At 31.8% G+C, this 22,919-nt stretch overlaps 3 protein-coding genes across 3 annotated transcripts; 2 read left to right on the forward strand and 1 right to left on the reverse strand.

The window, feature by feature from the left end:
* The first annotated feature begins 10,608 nt into the window (after window positions 1–10,608).
* On the forward strand, window positions 10,609–11,887 carry LOC126686489 (protein FAR1-RELATED SEQUENCE 5-like). Its single transcript, XM_050380587.2, has 2 exons — window positions 10,609–11,509; window positions 11,593–11,887. The coding sequence occupies exons 1-2, from the start codon at window positions 11,037–11,039 to the stop codon at window positions 11,885–11,887; spliced, it is 768 nt and encodes a 255-aa protein (XP_050236544.2). The 5' UTR covers window positions 10,609–11,036.
* An 810-nt stretch (window positions 11,888–12,697) lies between these two features.
* Window positions 12,698–13,244, reverse strand: LOC126664950 (uncharacterized). Its single transcript, XM_050357584.2, has 2 exons — window positions 13,019–13,244; window positions 12,698–12,938 (listed from the first exon to the last, which is right to left on the reverse strand). The coding sequence occupies exons 1-2, from the start codon at window positions 13,220–13,222 to the stop codon at window positions 12,765–12,767; spliced, it is 378 nt and encodes a 125-aa protein (XP_050213541.1). The 5' UTR covers window positions 13,223–13,244; the 3' UTR covers window positions 12,698–12,764.
* A 5,640-nt stretch (window positions 13,245–18,884) lies between these two features.
* Window positions 18,885–21,031, forward strand: LOC126664318 (uncharacterized). Its single transcript, XM_050356661.2, has one exon. The coding sequence runs from the start codon at window positions 19,258–19,260 to the stop codon at window positions 20,812–20,814; it is 1,557 nt and encodes a 518-aa protein (XP_050212618.1). The 5' UTR covers window positions 18,885–19,257; the 3' UTR covers window positions 20,815–21,031.
* Window positions 21,032–22,919: the final 1,888 nt, after the last annotated feature.

Raw genomic sequence — 22,919 nt, forward strand, 5'->3', positions numbered from 1 at the left:
TTTTATTTTAATTTCTGGCTGCGTCTCCGTGAAAGTATATTTTTTAAAAATTTCTTTATATATATTTGTATAATTCGTTGAATAACAAGAAAATCTATTTATATTAAACTCAAAAATAAACAACAAAGTGACAAATCAAACAATATTCAATTGATTAACTAATCACTTAATGAAAAATAAACATAAACATAATGTGATGACGTCTTATACTGTCACATATCATGCTACATAAAAATTATATTTTCAACTCCAAAACAACATTAATTTTTTGTTCATTATTTAACATGCGCCGGGAGAGAAGATTTATGCATTAGGGATTTTTTTTTGAAATCAACATAAAAATCTTTATATTAATTCGGAATAAAAGCAATTTACAGTCATTTACTTTTATATTTTAATGTTTTAATTTATTAGAAGAAGATATTGGTGTACACACACAATGGATGTAGAAAATCCAACTTTTTTTTTTGAATAATTGGGGAGAGGGGAGCGCTTGTAGGAGGAATCAAACTCACGACCTAGCAGTTTGCTGCCAGCGCTTATACCATCTGAGCTATAACCCATTGGTTAGACAACCCAATTTTGTCGAGTGCTACTGCAGCAGGTTGAAATATGGGCTGCCTTGTGGTGGTGCAGGGGGATCCATATGTTTAAGGCCCAGGGCCCAACATCAACTCCTCCATCATCTCTAATCCATTTAGGGTCATCATCATCCACACCTTTTCTGAAAATGGGAATGTTAGCTGTATCCTATAGAATATAGATTATAAACATTGCTGAACTCATTTTTCATGTGTATAAATTCAGCATGTTCGCTTATTTTTTTAGAGAATTCAGTCAGTTAAACTGTTTTTTACTCTGATGACTAAAACTACGTCAACTTTTTATTAAATTTATTTTTATTATATAACTTTTCACGATAGTTAGACTTTTAAAAAACTAAACCGATTAGGGTATCAAACTATATACTATTATTTTATTAAAATTATATTACATATGAATTATATGTATAAATTATTATTCATTTTTGACAATATGTATCATAAATTATTAAAAATGATATTTATCCAGAAGAAATTATTAAAAAAATTATTATTATTTTTAAAATAATACTATAATATAAGGTATTATTTTTTAAAAAAAATATATATTATAAATTATATATATATATATATATATATATATATATATATATATATATCAAGATATAAAAAAATTAATTAAGCAGAAAAAATTAAAAGGAAAATGATAAAAAAATTGATACAGGATAAAAACTAATTAAAAAACTAATTAAAATTGTAAATAGAAAAATATTTTTTTTTTATTGCAGTACCATTAAATGAAAAATATTGAACTACATAATAAATTTGAAAATAAAGTCTCAAAAATATATTAAATATTATTTAATTAATAAAATTGAGTGGTGCAGATCAACCACTTAATGAATATTGAGCACTTTTCACTCAGTATTGAGTGGTAAATAACCTGAGAGCATCCTCCGTTTAGAAATTTAATGTAAAATTACTTCACACAATTATTAAATTTTTGAATATATATTGGAAACTTACAAAAATTATTTATATTTTAAAAAAATAAAAAATACTTTTTTCTAATAAATTTTTATTTATAAACAAATATAATACATATATGCATAATTAATACATCAAAAAAATATCGCCGACACATCAAAAATGCATCTCTAATACAAACGGAGAAATTAAAACTTTCAAATGCTGAATAAAAAAAATTAAATATTGAATAAAAATTTTAAAAAAGGTATATGTTTTAAAACAATTAGCCAATTTTGTGGGTTTTCTATTCTTAATGACATTTAAAAAAAAAAATCTCAATGTCGTTCACTTGCATAATAAAACACAAAAGAGTTCATTATCATTGCCACCCTTTTTGTCTAATGTGACATTTTACCTATATCTATAAAAGCAATACACTTTCTCATTCAGTTGGTTTTCGGTTTATCTAGTTAAATGTGGAGTACTATCTTTAGCTTCTTCTTATTTCTACTTGTAGATCAAAATCAATATCCTTTGCATCCTCTTATAAATTTGATTTGATTAAAGATATTAAGGATAAAAATAAAAATGACTACCGAAATCCAAAATCATTATCCTTTACGTCCCCCCCACATTTTAAATTTTATCCATAAAAGTCAGAAGTAAGAAGAGTGCTGCCTCTTATTGTACTGTCCACATAAAAACTTAAATTTATAATATTGGCAGAAATTATTAGTATTATTTTTCTAACAAAAATTTCTATATAGTAGTTATTTTGAGTTTCATCGATGTTTAACATTTACAAGTTAAAATTGTATTTCTAGAAGCATAAATGTAGAGTGTGTATCTCACGCTATGATTATGCCACATTATTTGTATAACAAATTAAACAATAAACATTTATAATAAAAGAATATTTTAATTATTTTTTTTAGCATTAAATATTTTAATATAACAAATATTTCATTGACTTATTACATAAGTGGTACAACCGTCGCGTTGTATAATTACTTATAAAATTATCGGAGATATGCAAAGATATTATTGTATTATTGTATATCGAAGGGGCCAATCACTTCGAAATAGAAGGCGGGGTCATTTTTGTACAACTTTTCTTGTCTATGGACTATATTTGAAATAACTAATGTACATGAATTAAAGTCGAAATAAATTTTACTCCATGCCTTTAATTTTTAATGGAAAATGTCTTTAACTTATTTTTAGAAAGACTTAATTATTTAAAAACCACCCACCTTGAACTTTTTTTTTCGTTTATACCCTGACCTAGAAAAAAATTCATTTATACCCTGACGTATGTGTTTATGTTTCACCTCTACCCCGAGGCACTAAATTAACCTCTTTTCATTTAAAAAAAGTTTCAATTAATCTTTATTTTTGAACATTTTTAAAGATAAAGTATTTTTTTGTATTTTTTTAATAGAAAAAAGTATAAAATAATCCTTATATTTAGGTGTTTTCAATAAACCATCTTATTTTTTGAAATTCGGAATAGATGTGAAACATAAACACATATGTCAGGGTATAAATGAATTTTTTTTCTAAATTAGGGTATAAATGAAAAAAAATTCAAGATAGATGGTTTTTAAGTAATTAGCCTTTTAAAAAAGACTCGTTTAACTTTTATATAGGTGTGCGGATTTCTTATGTAAGATACTATGGTCAACTCAAAGTGGACCTGCCATTAGGGGTGGGCAAAAAAACCGGTCAAACCGATTAACCGAACCGAAACCGGAAACCCGAACCGGAAAATGTGGTTAACCGGTCCAACGGTTTTGGTGTAGGTTTTGATTTTTAGTTTTCATGGTTAATGGTTTAGGTTTAGGTTTTGGATTTCTAAAAACCGTGGTTAATCGGTTAACCGGTTTATAGATATATTCATATATTTTTAATAATTAATAAGATATATTTTATGATCTGTAAAATAATATGGATTTTATAATATACACAATAAAATCTAATTATAAAAATATATTGACATATATTTTATTTAGGAATATTTATATATTTTAGGAGAATTTATATATGAAAATATTTTAAAAGAAATTTGTTTTCCTTATTAAAATATTTACTTAACAGAAATAGGAATATTTAAGAGAAAACAACAAAAACGCCAAAAATTGGATTCCAATTACACTAATTGTCATTTAACTCATTTATTTTACATTCATACCACAAAACACCAAAACTTTACATTCATGTCATTCCAATAAAGAAGAAGACATGTGGTCTCTCTTTCTCTTTCCACATAGTCCTCTTTTCTCTCTCATGTGTCCCCTCTCTCTTTCTCTCTCTTTCTTATTGCATGCCCCCCTCTCTTTCTCTCTCTCTCTCTCTCTCTCTCTCTCTCTCTCTCTCTTTTTTATCATTTTCTCTCTCATGTGTTTTTTTTTTCTTTCTCCCTCTCTTACCACGTGGCCCCCCTTTCTCATACACACACATACCATATGCCTAAATAATTCATTTATATAACATAAATTTTGAAAACAATATTACTTTTAATTTTAAAAATTTTAATTTATTCAATTTATTAAAATAAATAAATATACAAATAATATAATTTTTATACATTATTTAATTTTTATGCTATGTATAATTATATATTATGATGTATTTATCATGTATAAATATATATCATGATGTATCTATAAAGTACATTTTAAAAATGTATATATCATGTATAAAATATGTATCGGAAAATGTATAAATATATAAATGAACCTATCAAATTGGTCGGTTGATTCAATTAAATCGATAAAAATTAAAAAGTTTAATTAATTCGGTTAATTAAACTCCAATTTAATTACTACATATAATTTACTTTCTCGATCAAAAGATTTTGGAAAAGATAAATTAATCCACCCACGCGTCTTTTAACTATTTATTTTTTTAAATAATAAATTAATAATCATCTAATATAACTGAGATGTATCAAAAATGAATCAAATATGTATCGAAAATGAATCAAATATGTATAAAAAATGAATCAAATATGTATCAAAAATGAATCAAATATGTATCGGAAATGTATCATATATATATAAATACGTAACGAAACAAAAAAATATACAAAAACAAGAAAAAATATTTTGAATGATCGAATATGTATATCAAATATGTATTGGGAATGTATCGAAAATGTATCAAATATGTATCAGAAATGTATGTTTCGGAAACGTATCAAATATGTATCAGAGCTGTATCAAATATATCTCCAGCATTTTTATAAAAGGAATCAATCTAATTAGTCGATTGATTCAATTAAATCGATAAAAATAAAAATAATAATTATAAAATTTAATTAATTCAGTTAATTTAACTCCAATTTTATTATATCTAATTCACTTTCTCAATTCAAGATTTTAGAAAAGAGAAATTAACCAACCTACGCGTCATTTTACTACTTATATTTAAAAATAATAATTCAATAATTATCTGAGATGTATCAAAAATATATCAAAAATGTATCTGAAATGTACTATAGATGTATCTGCTCTACAAATAATACTCCAACGATTACGGTTCTTGAAACAATAAAACTCGACAGATCAAATATGTATCAACAATGTATCAAATATGTATCAGCGATGTATCATATATGTATCGAATATGTATCCGTTATATACGATTTGAAAATGATAATTTAAATGTAATTGTTCAAGAGCCTTGTTTTATGTTTGATTGTTTCTTAATTTTTTTACGTAAATTAGATTCACTGTATTTCATTATCAGTGAAAATTAATTTTTTAGTAACTTAATTTTGTTTAATTCATTTTTTTTCAATTATAATAAGTGTATCATACATATATCTATTATCTAAATTATAGTAATAATTTATTGTAAAAACAAAGCCATACAAAAAAAATCGTTATTTAAATTGAAAAACAGAAGGTAATTGAGAATTTCTCAAAAAAAAAATGTAATTGAGAAATGAAGGACACAAAGGCCAATGACATTAATTAAAATAATAGAGAAAGATGAGGGTCATTAATTGCAGATATTTCATATTCAATTATGCCTCCTAATCAGTAATTACACCTATTTCTCATTTTTGATGGATTTTTTCATCTTTTTAATGTCATCTTTATTAAATTACAAAAAGTTAGCAAATTTGTAGAACCTAAAAACTCCATTTTTTTCTTTCTCAATTATCATGAAGAGGGATAAGAAAGGTGGGCCATCAAATTCGGATTTAGCATGAGAGCAACAATTGTCTCCAGATGCGGGTTGATTTAGGAGAAAAAAGAAAAGAGAATAGAGATAGAGGAAGGTCAAAGGAAAGAGGTGAGGCACGTGGCAGATGGCACTGGGTGAAAAGAATTGACAAGTTTTGGCATTGTGTGAAAAGAATTGATCAATTTTGGCACAGATGGAAAACTAACTCACACAATGGTAATTGATGTAAAAAAAGTAGAGTTTTGTGGTTTTCTTTGTTATTTTCTCAATATTTAAGTATATAAATAGTAGAAAGTGGACGTGAACAACACCACAAATAATTCAAAAAATACAAAACTAGCTTTAATATTACTCATAAATTATTTATAAATAATAATAGTTTTAAATATTTGCATTGACTTAACTATTTATAAGATAGTTTAGATTTATATTTTTAATATAATTTGAATTTCTATAGTTTTTTTTTGTTTGCTAAAAAATCAAATAGAATTAAAATTTTATCTTTTTTGTCTTTAATTTTTCTAATGGTTATATGGTTAAAAACCGTAAAACCGAAAAACCGAACCGTTTTTTATGGTTAACCGATTTACCGGTTAACCGTTTAAAATTTTAGGTTTATGTTTTTAATTTTAAAAACCGTATTACAATGGACCGGTTTACAAATTGCCCTCATGGACCGGTTAACCGGTCCATGCCCACCCCTACCTGCCATAACCTGTAAAGATTGGGGATGAAATAATTAGTCATTATTTAGAGTTTTCTTTCTCATTAAGCGTCGATTATTTAAAATAAAACACAATCTATAGCAATTAATATCTTTTCCCTTTAATTAAAGGTGAGATTCTCTCATTTCTTTAGTTTAACACATTATTCAAGAAATCCTATGGAGGATTATCAAAAATATAATTCTATGAGGACCATGATTAAATTGTTTTTCTTTTTAGATAAAAAGGCTCACTTTATCCCTTAAGTTCAGAGTGAAAAAATTAATAAAATTCTAAGATCAAAGTTGGCTCAATTATCCCCTTAACGTTGTCGAAATTGGCTCAGATCGCACCACCGTTAGTCTCTCTGGTCTAACTGATGACGTGACTGTTAGGAAAAAATTTCAAAAACATCCTTAATGTTTAAAATATTTACCAATTTTATATTTATAATTTTTTTAACTATTTTCACCTCTTTTTCATTTATTGAAACAATCAAAACTCAATTAAACACATCGAAACATAATTAAACACTTCGAAATTCAACAAAACTAATCAAAATTCAAATAAAAATATTCTGATCAAAAATCAATTAAAAAAATCTAATAAAAAAATAATATTTTATATTTTATAATTTTCTATTTCATCCGCCTACCGCTATACACCCGCCGGATAACATCTATATGACTTTCGATAAGAAAATTCCAAAAAAAATCAAAAAAAAATCGGAGAAAAAAATCGGTGTTATTTTTTGACCATTCCCATTTACCGACCGCCAGAATTTACTTTCGGCGGTCATCTTCGCTCCACTGTTCCTCAAGGGAAGAACAAAATTTCTTTTTGTTTTTCCCAACTTGGAAAGAACAACAATGTTCTTCCTATATCTGTTCTTCCTATGTGAGAAGAACAAATCTGTTCTTCCCAGGTTGGGAAGAACAACAATGTTCTTTCCAACCTGGGAAGAACAGCAGCGACCTGTTCTTCCCAACTTGGGAAGAACAATGGGTGTTCTCCCATGGGAGAACAGCCTGCTGTTTTTTCATGGGAGAACCACCAGAGAAGACCGTCGAAAAAAAATTTGGCGGTCATTAAAAAGTATTAATAGCGGAAAAGATCCGTAGAAAAAATCAGGGTGTTTTACCAAATTTTTGTTTTAAATTTAGTTAGCTTAATTAGATTTAATTAGGTTTAAATTTTTATTAGTTTAATTAAATTTTTGATTTGTTTAATTCGATTTTCAAAGTGTTTTATTGATTTTTAATAGTAATAATAAATATTTTAATTTTAAATATTATTTAATTGTATATCTTAAAATAATAAAAAGAGTGAAAATGATTAAAAAATTTATAAATATAAAATTGATAAATATTTTAAACATTAAGAATTAAGAATGTTTTTGAATATTTTCTCTGAGGGCCTAGACGGAAAAAACAAACAGAGTTAATGTTTGGTGCGATTTGATCCAGTTTCGACAACGTCAGGGGGATAATTGAGCCAACTTCGATCTCAGAGTCTTATTAATTCTTTTGCTTTGATCTTAAGGGCTAAAATGAGCCTTTTGCTTTTTTTTTATTATTTTATCTAATATATTATAGGTCTAAATAAAAGTTTTTTGTTCTTTTTATTTTTTGACGACGTGTTACAATATTCGGCAAACCATCCATAATCTTATGATTTCTATAAAAAAAGTTAAATAATGGTAATACTCGTTAGTCCTATGAGACACGTAGCCGTAAGCCTCTACTACAAGACTCAATATATGACACAAATTGTTGATCATAGCAAATTCAATAAAGAAATAAAGTAAACTAATTGCATTAGTATGAACTTGAAAAAGATAAAACTTATAAACAAAAACAAAATTTCTAATCATAAGTGAAAATACAGACTACTTCTAAATTGTTTTTTTATAAACCATAATTTTATTGGTTTCAGAATTATGATTATTCACAAGAAATCAAAGAATAATCTTTGGAAATCTCATATGGTGACCTCTAGAAAGACTGAAATTTCATCGTTAATATTAAGGATAAAAATAAAAATAATTTTGCAGCAATCAACGGTAACATCTAAGGGCCGGAGGAGTAGTAACCGCGAATCTAGTACGCGGCATATTAGAAAAGACCAATGAGGGAAAGTTAGGGACACTCATTGGGGCCTTGGAATTGTTTGTAGAGATTGGAATGGTGAGGTTCCAATGGCCGGCAACAAAGTCATCCTATCCGCTGGCGTTTCAGTTGTAGTAGCAGAGGCTGAAGCTTTGCTTTGGGGCCTAAATATTGCTAAAGATTGCAGTTTTAAAAATTTGGTAGTAGAGATTGATAACTCTCATCTTATCTCATCCTTGATTAATGAAGTCGCTATTATATCGGATATTGGGGATGGGCTGACCGAGATCAGAGAAGCAACGAGTGGTTTTAATGAGATAATTTGGCGACACATTCCGAGATTAGCAAATTGTCTTGCCCATAGAATAGCTGATGATGCTGTTACTGAGCATGACACCATTTGGATTGAAGATTTGAAAGAAGATTGGAAAGGCCTATCGTTGACAGATATGTGCATGCAGCATGTAGAGAATGATTAGGCTTCTGTTTATTTTCTCTGTTTGCTTTAGTTATTTTATCAGAAAAAAAACCAATGAGAAAAAATTATACAAAGCGCACAAAACTCAAAAGCATGAAGAAATTGGATGAGAAAAAACAAAGTCTTGAATGAGTTCATCGGAAAAAAAAAGTGTTGTTTATGGCAGAATAGCCTTCTTTCTTTAAACCCTAAAAAGTTTTGCTTTTAAAGATAAAATATGGATATTATTCCTCTGTGTCAATCTCTATCATTATCGGATGATGAAGATGTGGTGGCATGTGACCTTGGAGAGAAAGCTGGCAGTGTTGGAGAACAAAAAGTTGCTAATTTGCTGATTGGAAAAATTATGTCAACGAAAAAGATGAACCGTGAGGGGATCATTTCCACTATTAATTACCTGTGGAAAATAAAAAAAGCTTTGGTGGTTGAATATTTGGAAAATAACTTATTTGTTTTCCACTTTGATTGCCAAAAATACAAAAGAAGGATTTTGCAAAGTGGACCGTGGAATTTTAAGGAAAACCTTGTGGTGCTTGATTGTCCAACTGGATTAAGGGACTATACAAATATGAAATTTGATCTGATTCCTTGTCATCTAATTAGGTGCTTTTTTAGAGTTCACTTGTCACCTAATGTAAAATAGGTGACAAGGGTTGGAGATGCCCTTAGGGATGAAAGTCACCTAATGTGGTTCTATCGGGATTTTAGAAATATTAACATGAATAAAAAAGCGCCAAAATTATAGTATATGATTTTCCAAAACGTATTACAATTGATATGTGTGTAGTAGCTTAATGTAAAATAAAAAAATTGTAATTTATGCAATAAAGTGTACGTTTACTGATAAAAATAATATTAAAAATACAATGTAAGAATAATATTGGTATAGGTTTTTTAATGATTAAAAATGAAAATAAAAGGGTATTGCTATTCGCCGCCCCCTTTTGCTTACCACCGCACAGGCAAAAGACATTTTCTGCCCTTTTAGAAAAATTTGCAAAAAAAAAAAACCAAGATTCTCTCAACTTATTCGAACACATTCGGAAAAATATGTAAAAAGCCGAGTAAAATGACGGATAACGAGTATAATTCGTCGGGAAACGAGTATCGGCATTCGGAAACAAGTTTTTCCGGCTTTTCTGGGGTAATAATTAAATTTTTTAAATATTTTTTTAAATTTTTTCAAGGGGGACGATTGGATTTCACGTTCCCTCCAGAGGAGGGGACGATTGGATTTCACGTTCCCTCCAGAGGAGAGGACGTGAAATTCCACGTCCTCTCCTCTAGAGGGGACGCCAATTTTGGGCGTCCCCTCTTCTAGAGAGGACGCTCGCGTCCTCTCTAGAAGAGGGGACGCCGGCGTTTGGCGTCCCCTCTAGAGGAGGGGACGCCCAACTCTACGTCCCCTCTTCTAGAGGGGACGTGGAGCTGGGCGTCCCCTCCTCTAGAGGGGACGCCCAACGCCGGCGTCCTCTCCTCTGGAGAGGACGCCGGCGTCCCCTTTTCCGGCCGCGACCGAAACGTCGCGGCCGGAAATTAATTAATGCTAAAAAAACGTTGAAATTAACTTTTAATAATTACAGTAATTTTTTATTCCATATTATTACGACTTTTTATTACATATTATTTCGATTTGTTAAACGTAAGTATTTATGTTTTGCAGGTTGATTTAGAAGATTATGGCGGTGATGGAATTGATTACAGCGATTGGTTTAAGCTAGATCATGGGTTTGATAGTGATGTTGAAGCAATTACTTGGGCTAAGAGTACTGCTATAAAGATTGGATTTGAATTAGTCATTTCGTCACATAAGAACGAGGGGAAAAAGAAGCTTCTACGATGTGCTCGGGGTGAGCGTTACAGAGGTTCATTCACAGATTCTGATTCCTTCGTACGGAAAAATACGAAGACAAAAGCGTGTAAGTGCAAATTTAAAATTATTGTCAAATTAGGAAAGACTGCATGGTTTATACTTACAGATCCTGGTATTTCGAGTACACACAACCATGCTCTAGCTGTGTATCCTGAAGGATACCGTCAGATGAGTGGGCTGAGTGGCGAGGCCAAAGAAATTGTGCGAGATATGACTGCGGCACAAGCGAAGCCGTGTTCTATCATGGCAGCTTTAAAAGAAAAAGTACCATCTGACAACCCTAGAATAAAGCAAGTGTACAACTATAGAGAGACTTTGAGAAAGTCTAGCTTTGAGGGTAGAGATGTGGTTGGGCAATTTTATCACATGGCTCAGCAAAATGATTATGTACACTGGACTCTTGCTGAGGAGGATACAGGTGTGTTGACCCATATTTTCATGGCTCATCCTGATTCAGTGAGACTACTTCGTACGTACTACTGGATCATCGGCATGGACTCCACGTACAAGACGAACAAGTACAAGCTGCCTTTTTTGGAGATTATTGGAATGACTCCTTGCAACAAGAACTTCATAATTGCATATGCAATTATGAAGGATGAGACTGAAGGGAGCTACAGATGGGTATTGGAGAGACTGAGGTATTTAATTATAATTATGTTATTTGATATTTTAATGATATTCAAATTCAAATTACTTATTAAATCATCGGGCAATAATGCAGGTGCTTGATTGGGGAACATATTCATCCGAGCGCTATTCTTACTGATCGAGAATTGGGGCTTATGAGACCAGTGTCAGAGGTTTTCCCACGTTCTTCTCATCTACTATGTACGTGGCACATAAATAAGGACGTAGAAGATAGAGTGTACAGAATTAGTGGGAAAAACCAAGAGTTTGCTGAAATTTTCAAGAATAGTACATGGAAGAAAATTATTTATAATAATATTTTTTTTATTTCCCGCAGCTGGTTTGCAAAATGCGGAGGTTATTCCAGGATTCCTTTTACCATTCGTTGACGAGCTTGTGGACGTGCGTGGAGACGGCAACTGTGGATTTCGCGTGGTGGCAGACCACATATATGGTGACGAGAAGATGTGGGGAATGACTAGAATGAACATTGCAAACGAAATCTCCGCCCACCCTTATCGATACGAGGGTATTTTCATTGATGGGTTGCAAGCGGCCATTACACGTATTAGCTGGGAAGGCGGAGAGTGTGGCCCTAGCTACTGGATGCAGGTATTTAATTGAATTATATAAATTTATCACAAAGTTATTATATTTTTTTAAAAAAATGATATTTATATTCTGACTTATTAAATGGATGCAGGTATTGGATGACTTGTTCCCTATTGCCACTATCTTCAATGCAGCTGTTATTTACATACAAGGCGGGACGCTACAACAGACGCGGTTCTCTTCGTTTACTGTTCTGCCTTTGCATTCCTCTGAGGTTCACTCACGACCATCGAAGGAGATAGTGATATTGTATATTAGTGGACGCGCACATTTTGTTAGGTTGAATCTGCAGGATAATTTTCATGTCCCACCAATTCCCACCCTGTGGTTCCAGCACAGGGACCATACTGTTCAGTCTTGGCATACTTTATATGCTAATAGGAGAGAGCAATGGGATAGTTTGATAGGTATGGCAGATTGAGTTGATTGTAAAATGTTTATTCGGTAATTATGCTGATTGTGTGTTTTATTATTATACGTGTAATATTTTTGAACTCCACAGTACGTAATATTTAAAAATGTTCATGAAATTGCATAAAAACATACACGTACATAATATAAAAAAATTCTCTAGAAACTAACATCTAAAGAAAACAAGTCCATAATCAGAAAAAAGTACTAATAATATAAACATACAGCATATACTAACAACACTCAGTCAGCAATGCGCCAAGCGGCCATGATTCTTTCCAAATCCGTGCTGGCCTCCTCCGTCTCAGTCTCCAACTCCGGAATGCCGTCAAAGTCGCAGTGCTGTCTATGTTGGCCGGTAATCGTGCTGACTTTTTGGATGAAATGCTCGTACCTCGTGGTCACCAGTGTCATCCACTGTAATACCACAAATAGACAAGTAAATTCAATATGTTAAATATATGTAATATTCACTAAATTATAAAATGAAAACTTACATAATCGTTGTTGCTGCGGGGAGGATGTCGTCGTGGAACATCTCTGCCAGGAAGGACACGGGGGTGCGAATGGCGCTCGAACCAGTCCAGGTAAGCTGGATGGCATCCTCCAGCAATAACGTGGGCTTCCTCAAATCCCATTAACGGCAGCTTGTACATGACCGGAAAAGCGTTCCACATGTCAACCGCAATCGTCACACTCATGTCCACAGAGTACTTGAGTGACTTCCAGAAATGTAAATTTTTTCACTTGGCTCGTCCTCTGGCTCGTCCTCTGGCTCGTCCTCTGAGCTCACAAAATCATCAGACTCTCTAAGATCCTCAACAGAAATGCGGACCTCATCGGGAGAAGTATGCGCTTGTTTCTTCCGTCGAGCCGAGGCAGAAACTTTACGCGTCGTAACGTGACGGGCTCCCGATCCCCCTAATTCTGGGGCCAAAAACGTCTTCCCCATACGCTTTCTGCCCTGCAATTATAATAATTTAAATTATAGAAATAATATATATTAAATTAAATAAATTTGTAAAATTATTTAATTTATTTCAAATAATTATTTATTTTAAATTTATTTTTTTTTTTTAAAAAAAATAAATTATATTAAATTACGGAACGGGCGTCCGGCGTCCCCTCCGGAAGAGGGGACGCCGGACGCCCACGTCTCCTCCGGAAGGGGGGACGCCGTTTCCGGCGTCCCCTCTTCCGGAGGGGACGCCGTTCGTCCCCTCCGGAAGGGGGGACGCCGAAAACGGCGTCCTCCCTTCCGGAGGGGACGCCAGCGTCCCCTGTCCCCTCCGGAAGGGGGGACGCCGTTTCCGGCGTCCCCCCTTCCGGAGGGGACGTGAAATCCCGTTTTCTATTTTTTAAATTGTTTTTTTAAAAAAAAAAACCGAAATTAATAAAAAAAAATACTTACCGGAGGTTGTCGATTTCTATCTCGTTCCAAATCCGACATTTTCGTAAAATATGAATTTGTGAAAAGTTGAATGAGTTGAGAGGATTTAGTTTTTTTTTTTATGAATTGGTTATCTATTGAAAATGTGAAAAGGGTAAAATTGTCCTTCGCCTGTGCGGTGCTAAGCAAAAGGGGGCGGCGAATAGCAATCCAGAAATAAAACCATGTAAAAGGCAATGGAGTGAGGCTGGTGATATTCAGGTATACATCAAACGGCAGTAATTGGTGCGATGATCGCGGTTAGACAATGGATGATCTAGATATGGCAAACAAAACGGAAAAGTAGTTACAATCCAGACAATGGGATGAGAAAGCCGTTAAATATGCCGACAGATTTCTGCAACTTTCTTCCATGCCCCACATCTAAAAGAAATTTATATTATCTAAAAATTATAAATTTTATAGGTTTAAGTTCTGAAAAACTACCGATATTTCAAAAAAAATTTAATTTCACCCTCAACTTGTAATTTCTTCAATAGCACCTTATTTCGTATTTTTGGCTTTCAATAGCACCCCGACCTTGTAAAACAGTCAATTTTATCATATTTTGTATTTTTGACTTTTAATAGCATCATAAATTATCAAATTAAACTCATTTATCGAAGACTTATTTGTACTTTTTTTTAAGTTAAAAGACTTATTTAAAATTCTTCAAGTAGAAAAAAGTATGATTTCACCTTTAAATTTAATTTTTTTGAAAATTTTCATCCTTATAGTAATCAAATCATCTAATTTTTTTTACTTTAAAATGCTATTGAAAGTCAAAAATACAAAATAGGGTGTTATTGAAAAAATTATAAGGTGAGGGTGCTATTGAAAAAAAATTAAAAGGTCGGTAATTTTTCAGATTTTAAGCCAATTTTATATGTACCTCAAGTTTAACATAAAATTTTAATTTAAATGATTTAATATATCAAATATTGTTTTTTATAATTCAAAATATCAAATTATTGTTCGTTAAAGAAAATGCTAATATGGACACCGGAATATACATTGTTCCAACGTCCATTTTTCAATAACTTTTTAAATAAAAAATTATTTGATATTCCAATCTGCACAAATTTAAAAGTTGGTGTACAAGATTATTATAACTAAAAATTTGTGTTAAATTAAAAAAAAACTAATCAATGAACACGTAAACTTAATTTAAAATCTAATAAATAATGTGTTTTAAATAATTTTATTATTTATTATGATTATTATCATGTGCTGTATTGTTTTATAAATTTATAATTTTTAAAGTAATTAAATTAATATACAAATTTTTTTTTAAAGAATTAATATAACCAAACAATAATAATAATTGCTCACATGCATTGCTGATTATATACAAATAGTCAACACTAGTACCTGTTGTTGATGCTGGTTTTTGAGTTCTAAAAAAAAAATCAACTAATAAGGAAATTTTAAAAAGAAATTAAATGATTGGCTAAGCCACAGCTGTGTCAACCAACAACTAAACAAAAACATGTGCCACGTGTAAAACCCTTTCTTTAACGGTATACAGAGTTGCCAACACGGAATTCCATCTCAATAATTAATTAAAATACAGATCATTATTTAAGAAACTAATTTACATTTTTCTTTGTTATTTTTTTGAGTGTTTATCCCACATAACGGATGTGCCACGTCATTTTTACATCAAGCCAATAATCATTTGCGATAGGGAATCTTTATTTATTACTTATTTTTTTATCATTAAACATTTGCACATATCTAACGCCTCATTGGTTTGTTGCACGAATGATGTGTCGCAACCGTTGCGTTGTATAATTATTCTATTTTTTTATGGGGGGGCTCAGATGATGAAAAGAAGGGTATAATGGGCATTAAAATGATAAAGAAAAGGCATATAACGGCTAACGCGGCGTGTGGTCCACCGGCTGGAAGGGTGTGGAAGGCGTGCTTGGCTGGTAATGGGTAGAGGCCAAGAAAAAGCTCGTGGGATGACTGAGTGATCCGGTTAACTTGGGCGATGTTACCCATTTTAGATCCTTCGTTTCCCATTCCTATTTTTATTTTCATTATCCACTTTACTTTTCCTTAGGTTAAACATAATTTTATTATGAACAATCTACTTTAAATCTCCTCACATTTATCAAAATTCACACTTCGTTCTCGCTTGTGAATCAAACGACTTAGATCTTTTTTTTTATCAACACTTTAATCTTTCCGTCTATTTTTAATAGTAGTCAACTAAGTCAAAAGAATTAAAAGTACCTTAATTTCAAATTTGAAGAACGAAATCGTAAATAAAAACAAAAATAGAAGTCAAATCGTTTTCCAAAATTAATTTTTTTATTTAATCCTTTAACTCTGTTGACTAACGCTAAAAGTGGACGAAAGGACTAAATTGTTGACAAAAATAAAAATGAGTAATTAAATCGTTTGATTTTCAAAAAAGAATAAAGTGTGAATTATAATATACGAGGAAATTAAAATAATTTATTCTTCTCTTTATTATTTTTATATTATTGTCAAAAACATTTTTTTGAATCATATTGTTCAAACACATAACCTTGATTATCAACACAAATGAATCAATTTTCCATAATAATGAGTGATCATTCCAAACTAAATGATTTTTTTTAAAAGTAATCATTCATGTAGGTATTTTAGCTAGCTAATAGATCATTGGACTATATACATAAAATATCAATAAGTTATAGTTCAATTTATATACCTCGAAAAATAATATTATGAAAATTGGAAACTGAAATAGTTAAATTTTTTGAATTTTTTTTAATAAAATTACAAAAAAATTATTAAATTAAAATATATTTATAAAATTTTAAAATTTTAGATAGATGTGATAAAAATGCTAAAAATATTTGGCCTTTTAATATTATTAAATAAAAAAACTACATAGAACAATATTGTTTTAGTATGTTAAGTCCAATTTAATATGGTAAATATAAGCTATTTTTATATGAAATTGTTATTTTCACATATACGCAATTGGATTCTGATCCTGTTCTTGTTGATCCACTCATATTTCTTGGGAAATTTAATATACATAATCTAAATTTGTTTACTGTATAGTTTTTGGTTCTTGCTTACACATGCTGCTTGCCGGCGGCATTTATTATTGCTATGCAATGATTGTGATTATTTTTTGGATTGGGATTCCCTCAAGTTCATTTGAACTTGAGGAGGTCATGTCCACGATCTAAACCGTTCATTATAAAATGAACGGTGTAGATTAATTTGATTAAAATTGTGCTTTTTTGATCTACACCGTTCATTTTGTAATGAACGGTGTAGATCATGAACATGACCTCCTCAAGTTCATTTTGAACTTGAGAGAATTCCAATCCTTATTTTTTGTATAAAATATTGAAAACGCAAATAATTGGAAATAAATTTTAATATTGATTAAAAAACAACTTCCTTTTCAATTATTATAAGCATGAAGACGACAATGTAAAGTGTATAATTAAGATATATACAAAGAAATACTGGCATTGGAATACAAGAGCCACTAGTTTTTTTATCATTTAACATAAAAGATATAATAAAATTATATAATGTCGACGGAATGAAAAGGAAGTATCATGAGATTGTTGAATTCTTGAAAACATTCATGGAGCTAATGAGCATTTTTAACTTCCATTTTATATGGTAGATGTATTTGTCTTGGAATAAATTTAGGTGTTTACTAGTATTTTTTTAAGGAAATTTAGGTATTTACTTAGTGTAATTAATAGCACATGTCTTTTATACAATAAGAGGTTGTATTATAATACAGACTCATAATTTTTTTTGTCATTTTTATTAATGTTGGATTGAAGAAATTTTTTTGACTCGAGATTTTATTTTGTGATTTCGGCATTGTTCTAGTATTTTAAAATTTTATTGTTTTCATCGTCAACTTTTCAATTAACTTATAAATATAAAACTGAAATAAGTCTTACGTTGATCTATAGATTAAAAACTTAACTCAATATTGTGTTTGTATACAAATTAAAAATCCAATTCGGTCCTTTGTTGATCTATAAAATGAGAGTTTTTTTCTTCATTGTAAAGAGATAATATTTTAAAATTTAGTGCAATTGTTAAGATTAACTTTTATGTGTTAAAAAAATAAAAAGTCTCTTAATAGCCCTCAACATTTTTGATTCATTGTTACAGAAGATATTACTAACCATCTAGAAAAAGAGATGAAATTCATATATAACATGTCGGCCGCGTTCATACATAGAATGACTTAATACATAGTCTGATCTGTAAATTTATACCTTTTTACTATCTAATTTATAAACTTAACATCCCACGAATGGGATGGATTAAATAATGGTATATTTTATGTAGATAGTATTTTTATAAAGTGAATATTTTTGTAAAATATTGGGTTAATTACATATAAAATCACCACCTTTACACGAAATTGTAAAAATAACACGACCTTTAAAACGTGGCAATTCAGGGCACCACCTTTCATTTCTTTTCAAAAATAACATGTGCACATTTTTAGTGGCATTTTTGCTGACGTGGCGTGATACGTGGCACTTTCATCGGCTGTCCAAGTCGGCAAAATTTTATCAAAGAACGTACCCATGTTGTTTTTGAAAAGAAATGAAAGATGATTCCCTGAATTGACACGTTTTAAACGTCGTGTTATTTTTGAAAATTCGTGTAAAACTGGTGATTTTATATGCAATTAACCCTAAAATATTTTATGTGTTTCTAGTATTTATCTAAAAATCTCTCGCCGGAAAATACTTGTGTCATTTGAATCCACGGCAGTGGCAATCCTGATATTAACCACACAAATCAATGGCAAAACACAAACACCCTACTTTCAACTTTCCACACACTTCCCTTCCCTTTCCACTCCGCGTATCAACCGGCTAAACCGGTGTCCCCACCACCCCGCGTTCGTCTTCTTCCCTCAAAACAACCCCTTTATCTATTTCTCTTCAAAAACAAAACAAAACCAACAAATCAAAAAACAAAAACAAAACCCAAATAAGCTCACTCACTCCCCTTTAATGGCTTCTCCACCCTGTTCTTCTCCATCGTAACACTAATTTTAACATCTCAAACTACATAATAATAAATCATGTTTACCCATTTTACCCCTCCTTTCCTTATCTATTTCCCAATCCACTCCACTTTCAAATCCCTCGTCGGAGCCAACCACACCTCCGCTCGCTTCTGCTCTCGCTAGTCCCTCAATTTATTTTCACACACACAAACACTCCCACACTTTATTCTTTCATTCTTTTTTAATTTTCGTCAATTCAATTCTTTGTAGAGACTGATACATACAAACACACACTAGTAATGGAACCAGGAGCAAAACCAAGCTTCCTCCGTAACGTACTGACACGTGTCCTCCTATTCGGGCTTCTAATCATCATCGTCCGATTCGCTTACATCGTCACCATCGCCGGCGAGACATGCAATCTCGGCGACTTTTGTTTCTTCTCATTACCTGATAATTTTAGCTATGTTATCACCGGAGCAACCGCCGGAACTGCCGGCGCCGCTTCTACTGCAAACAACGCGATTAAACCGGCGGGTGCGACCACCGGGGATCTATATACGAGCAAAGATTGGATCAACGCCGTTAATTTCTATTCATCGGTGTTTCAAGATCTGATAACGGACGGTTATCTCTCGCCGAGCGGTAAATCGCTATGTGTCGAGACGCCGGTCGGTAAGGATGTGTTTGCGTTGAAGGAGATTGGTGTGAAGGACAGTATCGGAATTTCTAAAAAAGCGTTTAAGCCGCTTGTGGTTGGAAGCAAAACGAATTTAATTCCGTTTGGTGATAATACCTTTGACTTTGTTTTCTCCGGTAACGGAGGGTTTGATAAGATTTTACGGCCTTTGGATCTGGCGGCGGAGATCCAACGGGTGGTGAAACCTGACGGGTTTGTGGTTGTTCATGTTAGGGCTAAAGATAGTTATAGTTTTAATTCGTTTCTTGAATTGTTTAATTCTTGCAAATTGATTAAATCGCGCGATTTAGATGGATTTGATTCTTCCATGTTCTATATTAGAGAAATTGTTCTTCAAAAAAAGGTGACACTACAGTTGCTTCCAACCGAGGGTAGTTCGGGAAAGAAATGTGCTGCTTCAGAGCATAAACGGGCGTTGGTTCGTGATGCGGAGGTGTTGATTCCGGAGGAGCCATTGAAGCCGTGGATTACGCTGAAGAAGAATATAAAGAATGTGAAGTATTTGCCGACTATGGCTGATATTAGTTTTAAGAATCGATATGTTTATGTTGATGTTGGTGCTAGGAGTTACGGGTCGAGTATAGGGAGTTGGTTTAAGAAACAATACCCTAAGCAAAACCGGACTTTTGAAGTGTATGCCATTGAAGCGGATAAGGCTTTTTATGAAGAGTATAAGTTAAAGAAAGGGATTACATTGTTGCCGTATGCGGCGTGGGTGAGAAATGAGAGTTTGACTTTTGAGATTAATCATGATCCGGGTAAGGCGATTAAGAATCGACAAAGAGGAATGGGAAGAATTCAGCCTGTGAAATCATCGACATCGTCGGAGAAGGAGAGTGATGGAAGTTTTGATGGTGAAGTAGATACAATTCAAGGGTTTGATTTTGCAGAGTGGCTGAAGAATACTGTAACAGAGAAGGATTTTGTTGTGATGAAGATGGATGTCGAGGGGGCTGAATTTGATTTGATTCCGAGGCTATACGAGAGTGGCGCGATTTGTTTGATTGATGAAATATTTCTTGAATGCCATTATAATAGGTGGCAAAGATGTTGTCCTGGTGAGAGGAGTGCTAAATACGAAAAAACTTACGGGCAATGCTTGGATTTGTTCACTTCGTTGAGAGAAAGCGGAGTTCTTGTTCATCAATGGTGGTGACTGGTGATTGGTATCCTATACATCTCCTGTAACAATTCTTTTAGGTTTTTTAGCTGTTTTGTCAATTATCTTATTTGTTAGATAAAAGTGAGAAAGAAAGAAAGATAGGTTCCCTCAAGGGTTTCCATTACAGTGCAATTGTAAGCTGTTTTATTATGTGTTTTCAAACTGTCTGTCTTATATATAAGAACTGCATCTGCAAATGAAACTTTCAGTATCTCTGTCTTGTTAATTGTTATTCTCATTAATTTTCCTGCATTTTTATCAGACGAGATCAGTGTTCATTGTGAAGTCGTAGGGAAAGCCTTTTAGTTTTTGAGGGTTTGGCATTGAATAAACTGTTTGTGTTGCAGCGAATCTATGTTCGAACCTATGTTGTACGGGAATTTTCCGATACCTATATTTGGCATTTCGTTTATATTTCTAGAAATGCTTTCATAATTATAAAGCTTTCACATATTTTTCTTATAAAAGTACAGTTCCGTTGTACTCATTTCCTTGGAAGGACGCGATGAAGAAATGTTATGTTTCTCCCTGATGTTTCTTTTGTAACGGCAATTGTATCTTTTCCGTTTTGAGGAACCTATGTTTCTAAGTATGGTTTCTGAAATTCTCCAGAACTCATACGAGAATATTAAGCTCAGGAGGTGGATTTCGATACCATCCTCCGTTGGCTAACCCAGTCAGCTACTTTGTTTTGGATCCTACCTGATATGAGCAAGTTTCTTTCACTATAGACTTGATATTCCACGAAATAACATTGGTGTTATAGTCAGATTCGAAATCTACTTGATGCTAGATTGAATGGACTGCACTTCTAACTGCATCCCGGAGCGCTAGTGCCTCGGCTGCCAATGTAAACCGATACAGGCACCTCTAAAAATCAGATTGCCATTGTGGTTTCTGCAAACTACAGCAGCAATAGCTACTTGGTATTTGGCCTCAAAACAGGCATCACAGTTGAGTTTTAGCCTTCCAGAAGGAGAAAGTTGCCATATTTTGAAGATAGCTGGCAAAAATTTCTGGAAGCAGGAGTCTGCGGCGATGCATATCGTGATATAACAAAATCTTTTTCGGGCACCTTGAGCAGCTGTTCTAGGATCATAAAATTTTGGCTATTTATAAATTTAGATTCCATTATCTAATAGAAACTCACATTTCTGAAATAATCAATTACGAATAAATTTTATTATTTATATTTTCTATTTTTTTTTCCAGCTCTACTTTAACTTACAGGTCCTACTAAATGTGGATATCAGAGTGATGAGAAAGGAACATATTTATGGTAGGATTTGCAGAGTTGCAAAGTAAATTCCCCATACCCAACATGCAATCCTGTCCAATCCTGGTTGCTTTGCCTATCATTTAGAAAATGAGATCAGCTAATAACAAAATCAAATAAATGTAGATAAAGACACAAGAATATTTTTTTTATTAGATGAGATTTTAAGTTTAAACAATATATTTCTAGAAACTGTTGAATGAAGTTAATTGTTATGGACTGAAGAAGATGAAATATAACAGAAGGAGAATAACTTGTGGTAGTTTTTTTATTTTTAAATCAGCAGTTGTAATATATTAAAATGGATATTTAACAAGATCAAGATCAAGCTAAAATATATGTAATTTAGCCAAACTAAGTAACATTGAGTGATGTTTCTGTATTTTACTTTCTTTCTAACAAACCCTAGCCACCTAAATTTTTTTTCTTATTTTTCTTCGGCAGCCGTCAATGGCTTAATTTTTCTATTGACGGTAGCCATCCCTTTTATTTATGTTATTTTAATTTCATAGAATATAATAAATAGCCAATTCTTTTTTATTTTTCTGACGGATTAAAATTTATCACGAAGCGCAATTCAATTATCAAGAAGCGACGATAGATTAAAGATCTTTCAGTAACAAATGGATTCGTCTATGAGCTATACTAGTTTTATCTATTTTTTATTGTTTGTCTTTTTTATGAATATTTTACTTTGTCCTTTTTTTATGAAAGGTTTGTTCTCCTTTCTCTGTGAAAGGTTTGTTGTCTCCTTTTTAGAAGGAGTTGTTGTCTCTTTTTTAGAAGGAGTTATATCAAGTGTTGATTGAATCGGATGCAGTGA

Source organism: Mercurialis annua, linkage group LG1-X (genome assembly GCF_937616625.2).
Source record: "Mercurialis annua linkage group LG1-X, ddMerAnnu1.2, whole genome shotgun sequence".
Classification (NCBI taxonomy): Eukaryota; Viridiplantae; Streptophyta; class Magnoliopsida; order Malpighiales; family Euphorbiaceae; genus Mercurialis; species Mercurialis annua.

What these genes read in the sequence shown, in the direction of transcription:
- LOC126664318 (XM_050356661.2), top strand. Translation starts at nt 19,258, where the DNA reads ATGGAACCAGGAGCAAAACCAAGCTTCCTCCGTAACGTACTGACACGT.
- LOC126664950 (XM_050357584.2), bottom strand. Translation starts at nt 13,222, where the DNA reads ATGAGTGTGACGATTGCGGTTGACATGTGGAACGCTTTTCCGGTCATG. An exon ending in CCCGCAGCAACAACGATTAT is followed by an intron (nt 12,939 to 13,018) that starts GTAAGTTTTCAT and finishes GTGGTATTACAG; the next exon opens with TGGATGACACTGGTGACCAC.
- LOC126686489 (XM_050380587.2), top strand. Translation starts at nt 11,037, where the DNA reads ATGAGTGGGCTGAGTGGCGAGGCCAAAGAAATTGTGCGAGATATGACT. An exon ending in TGGGTATTGGAGAGACTGAG is followed by an intron (nt 11,510 to 11,592) that starts GTATTTAATTAT and finishes GCAATAATGCAG; the next exon opens with GTGCTTGATTGGGGAACATA.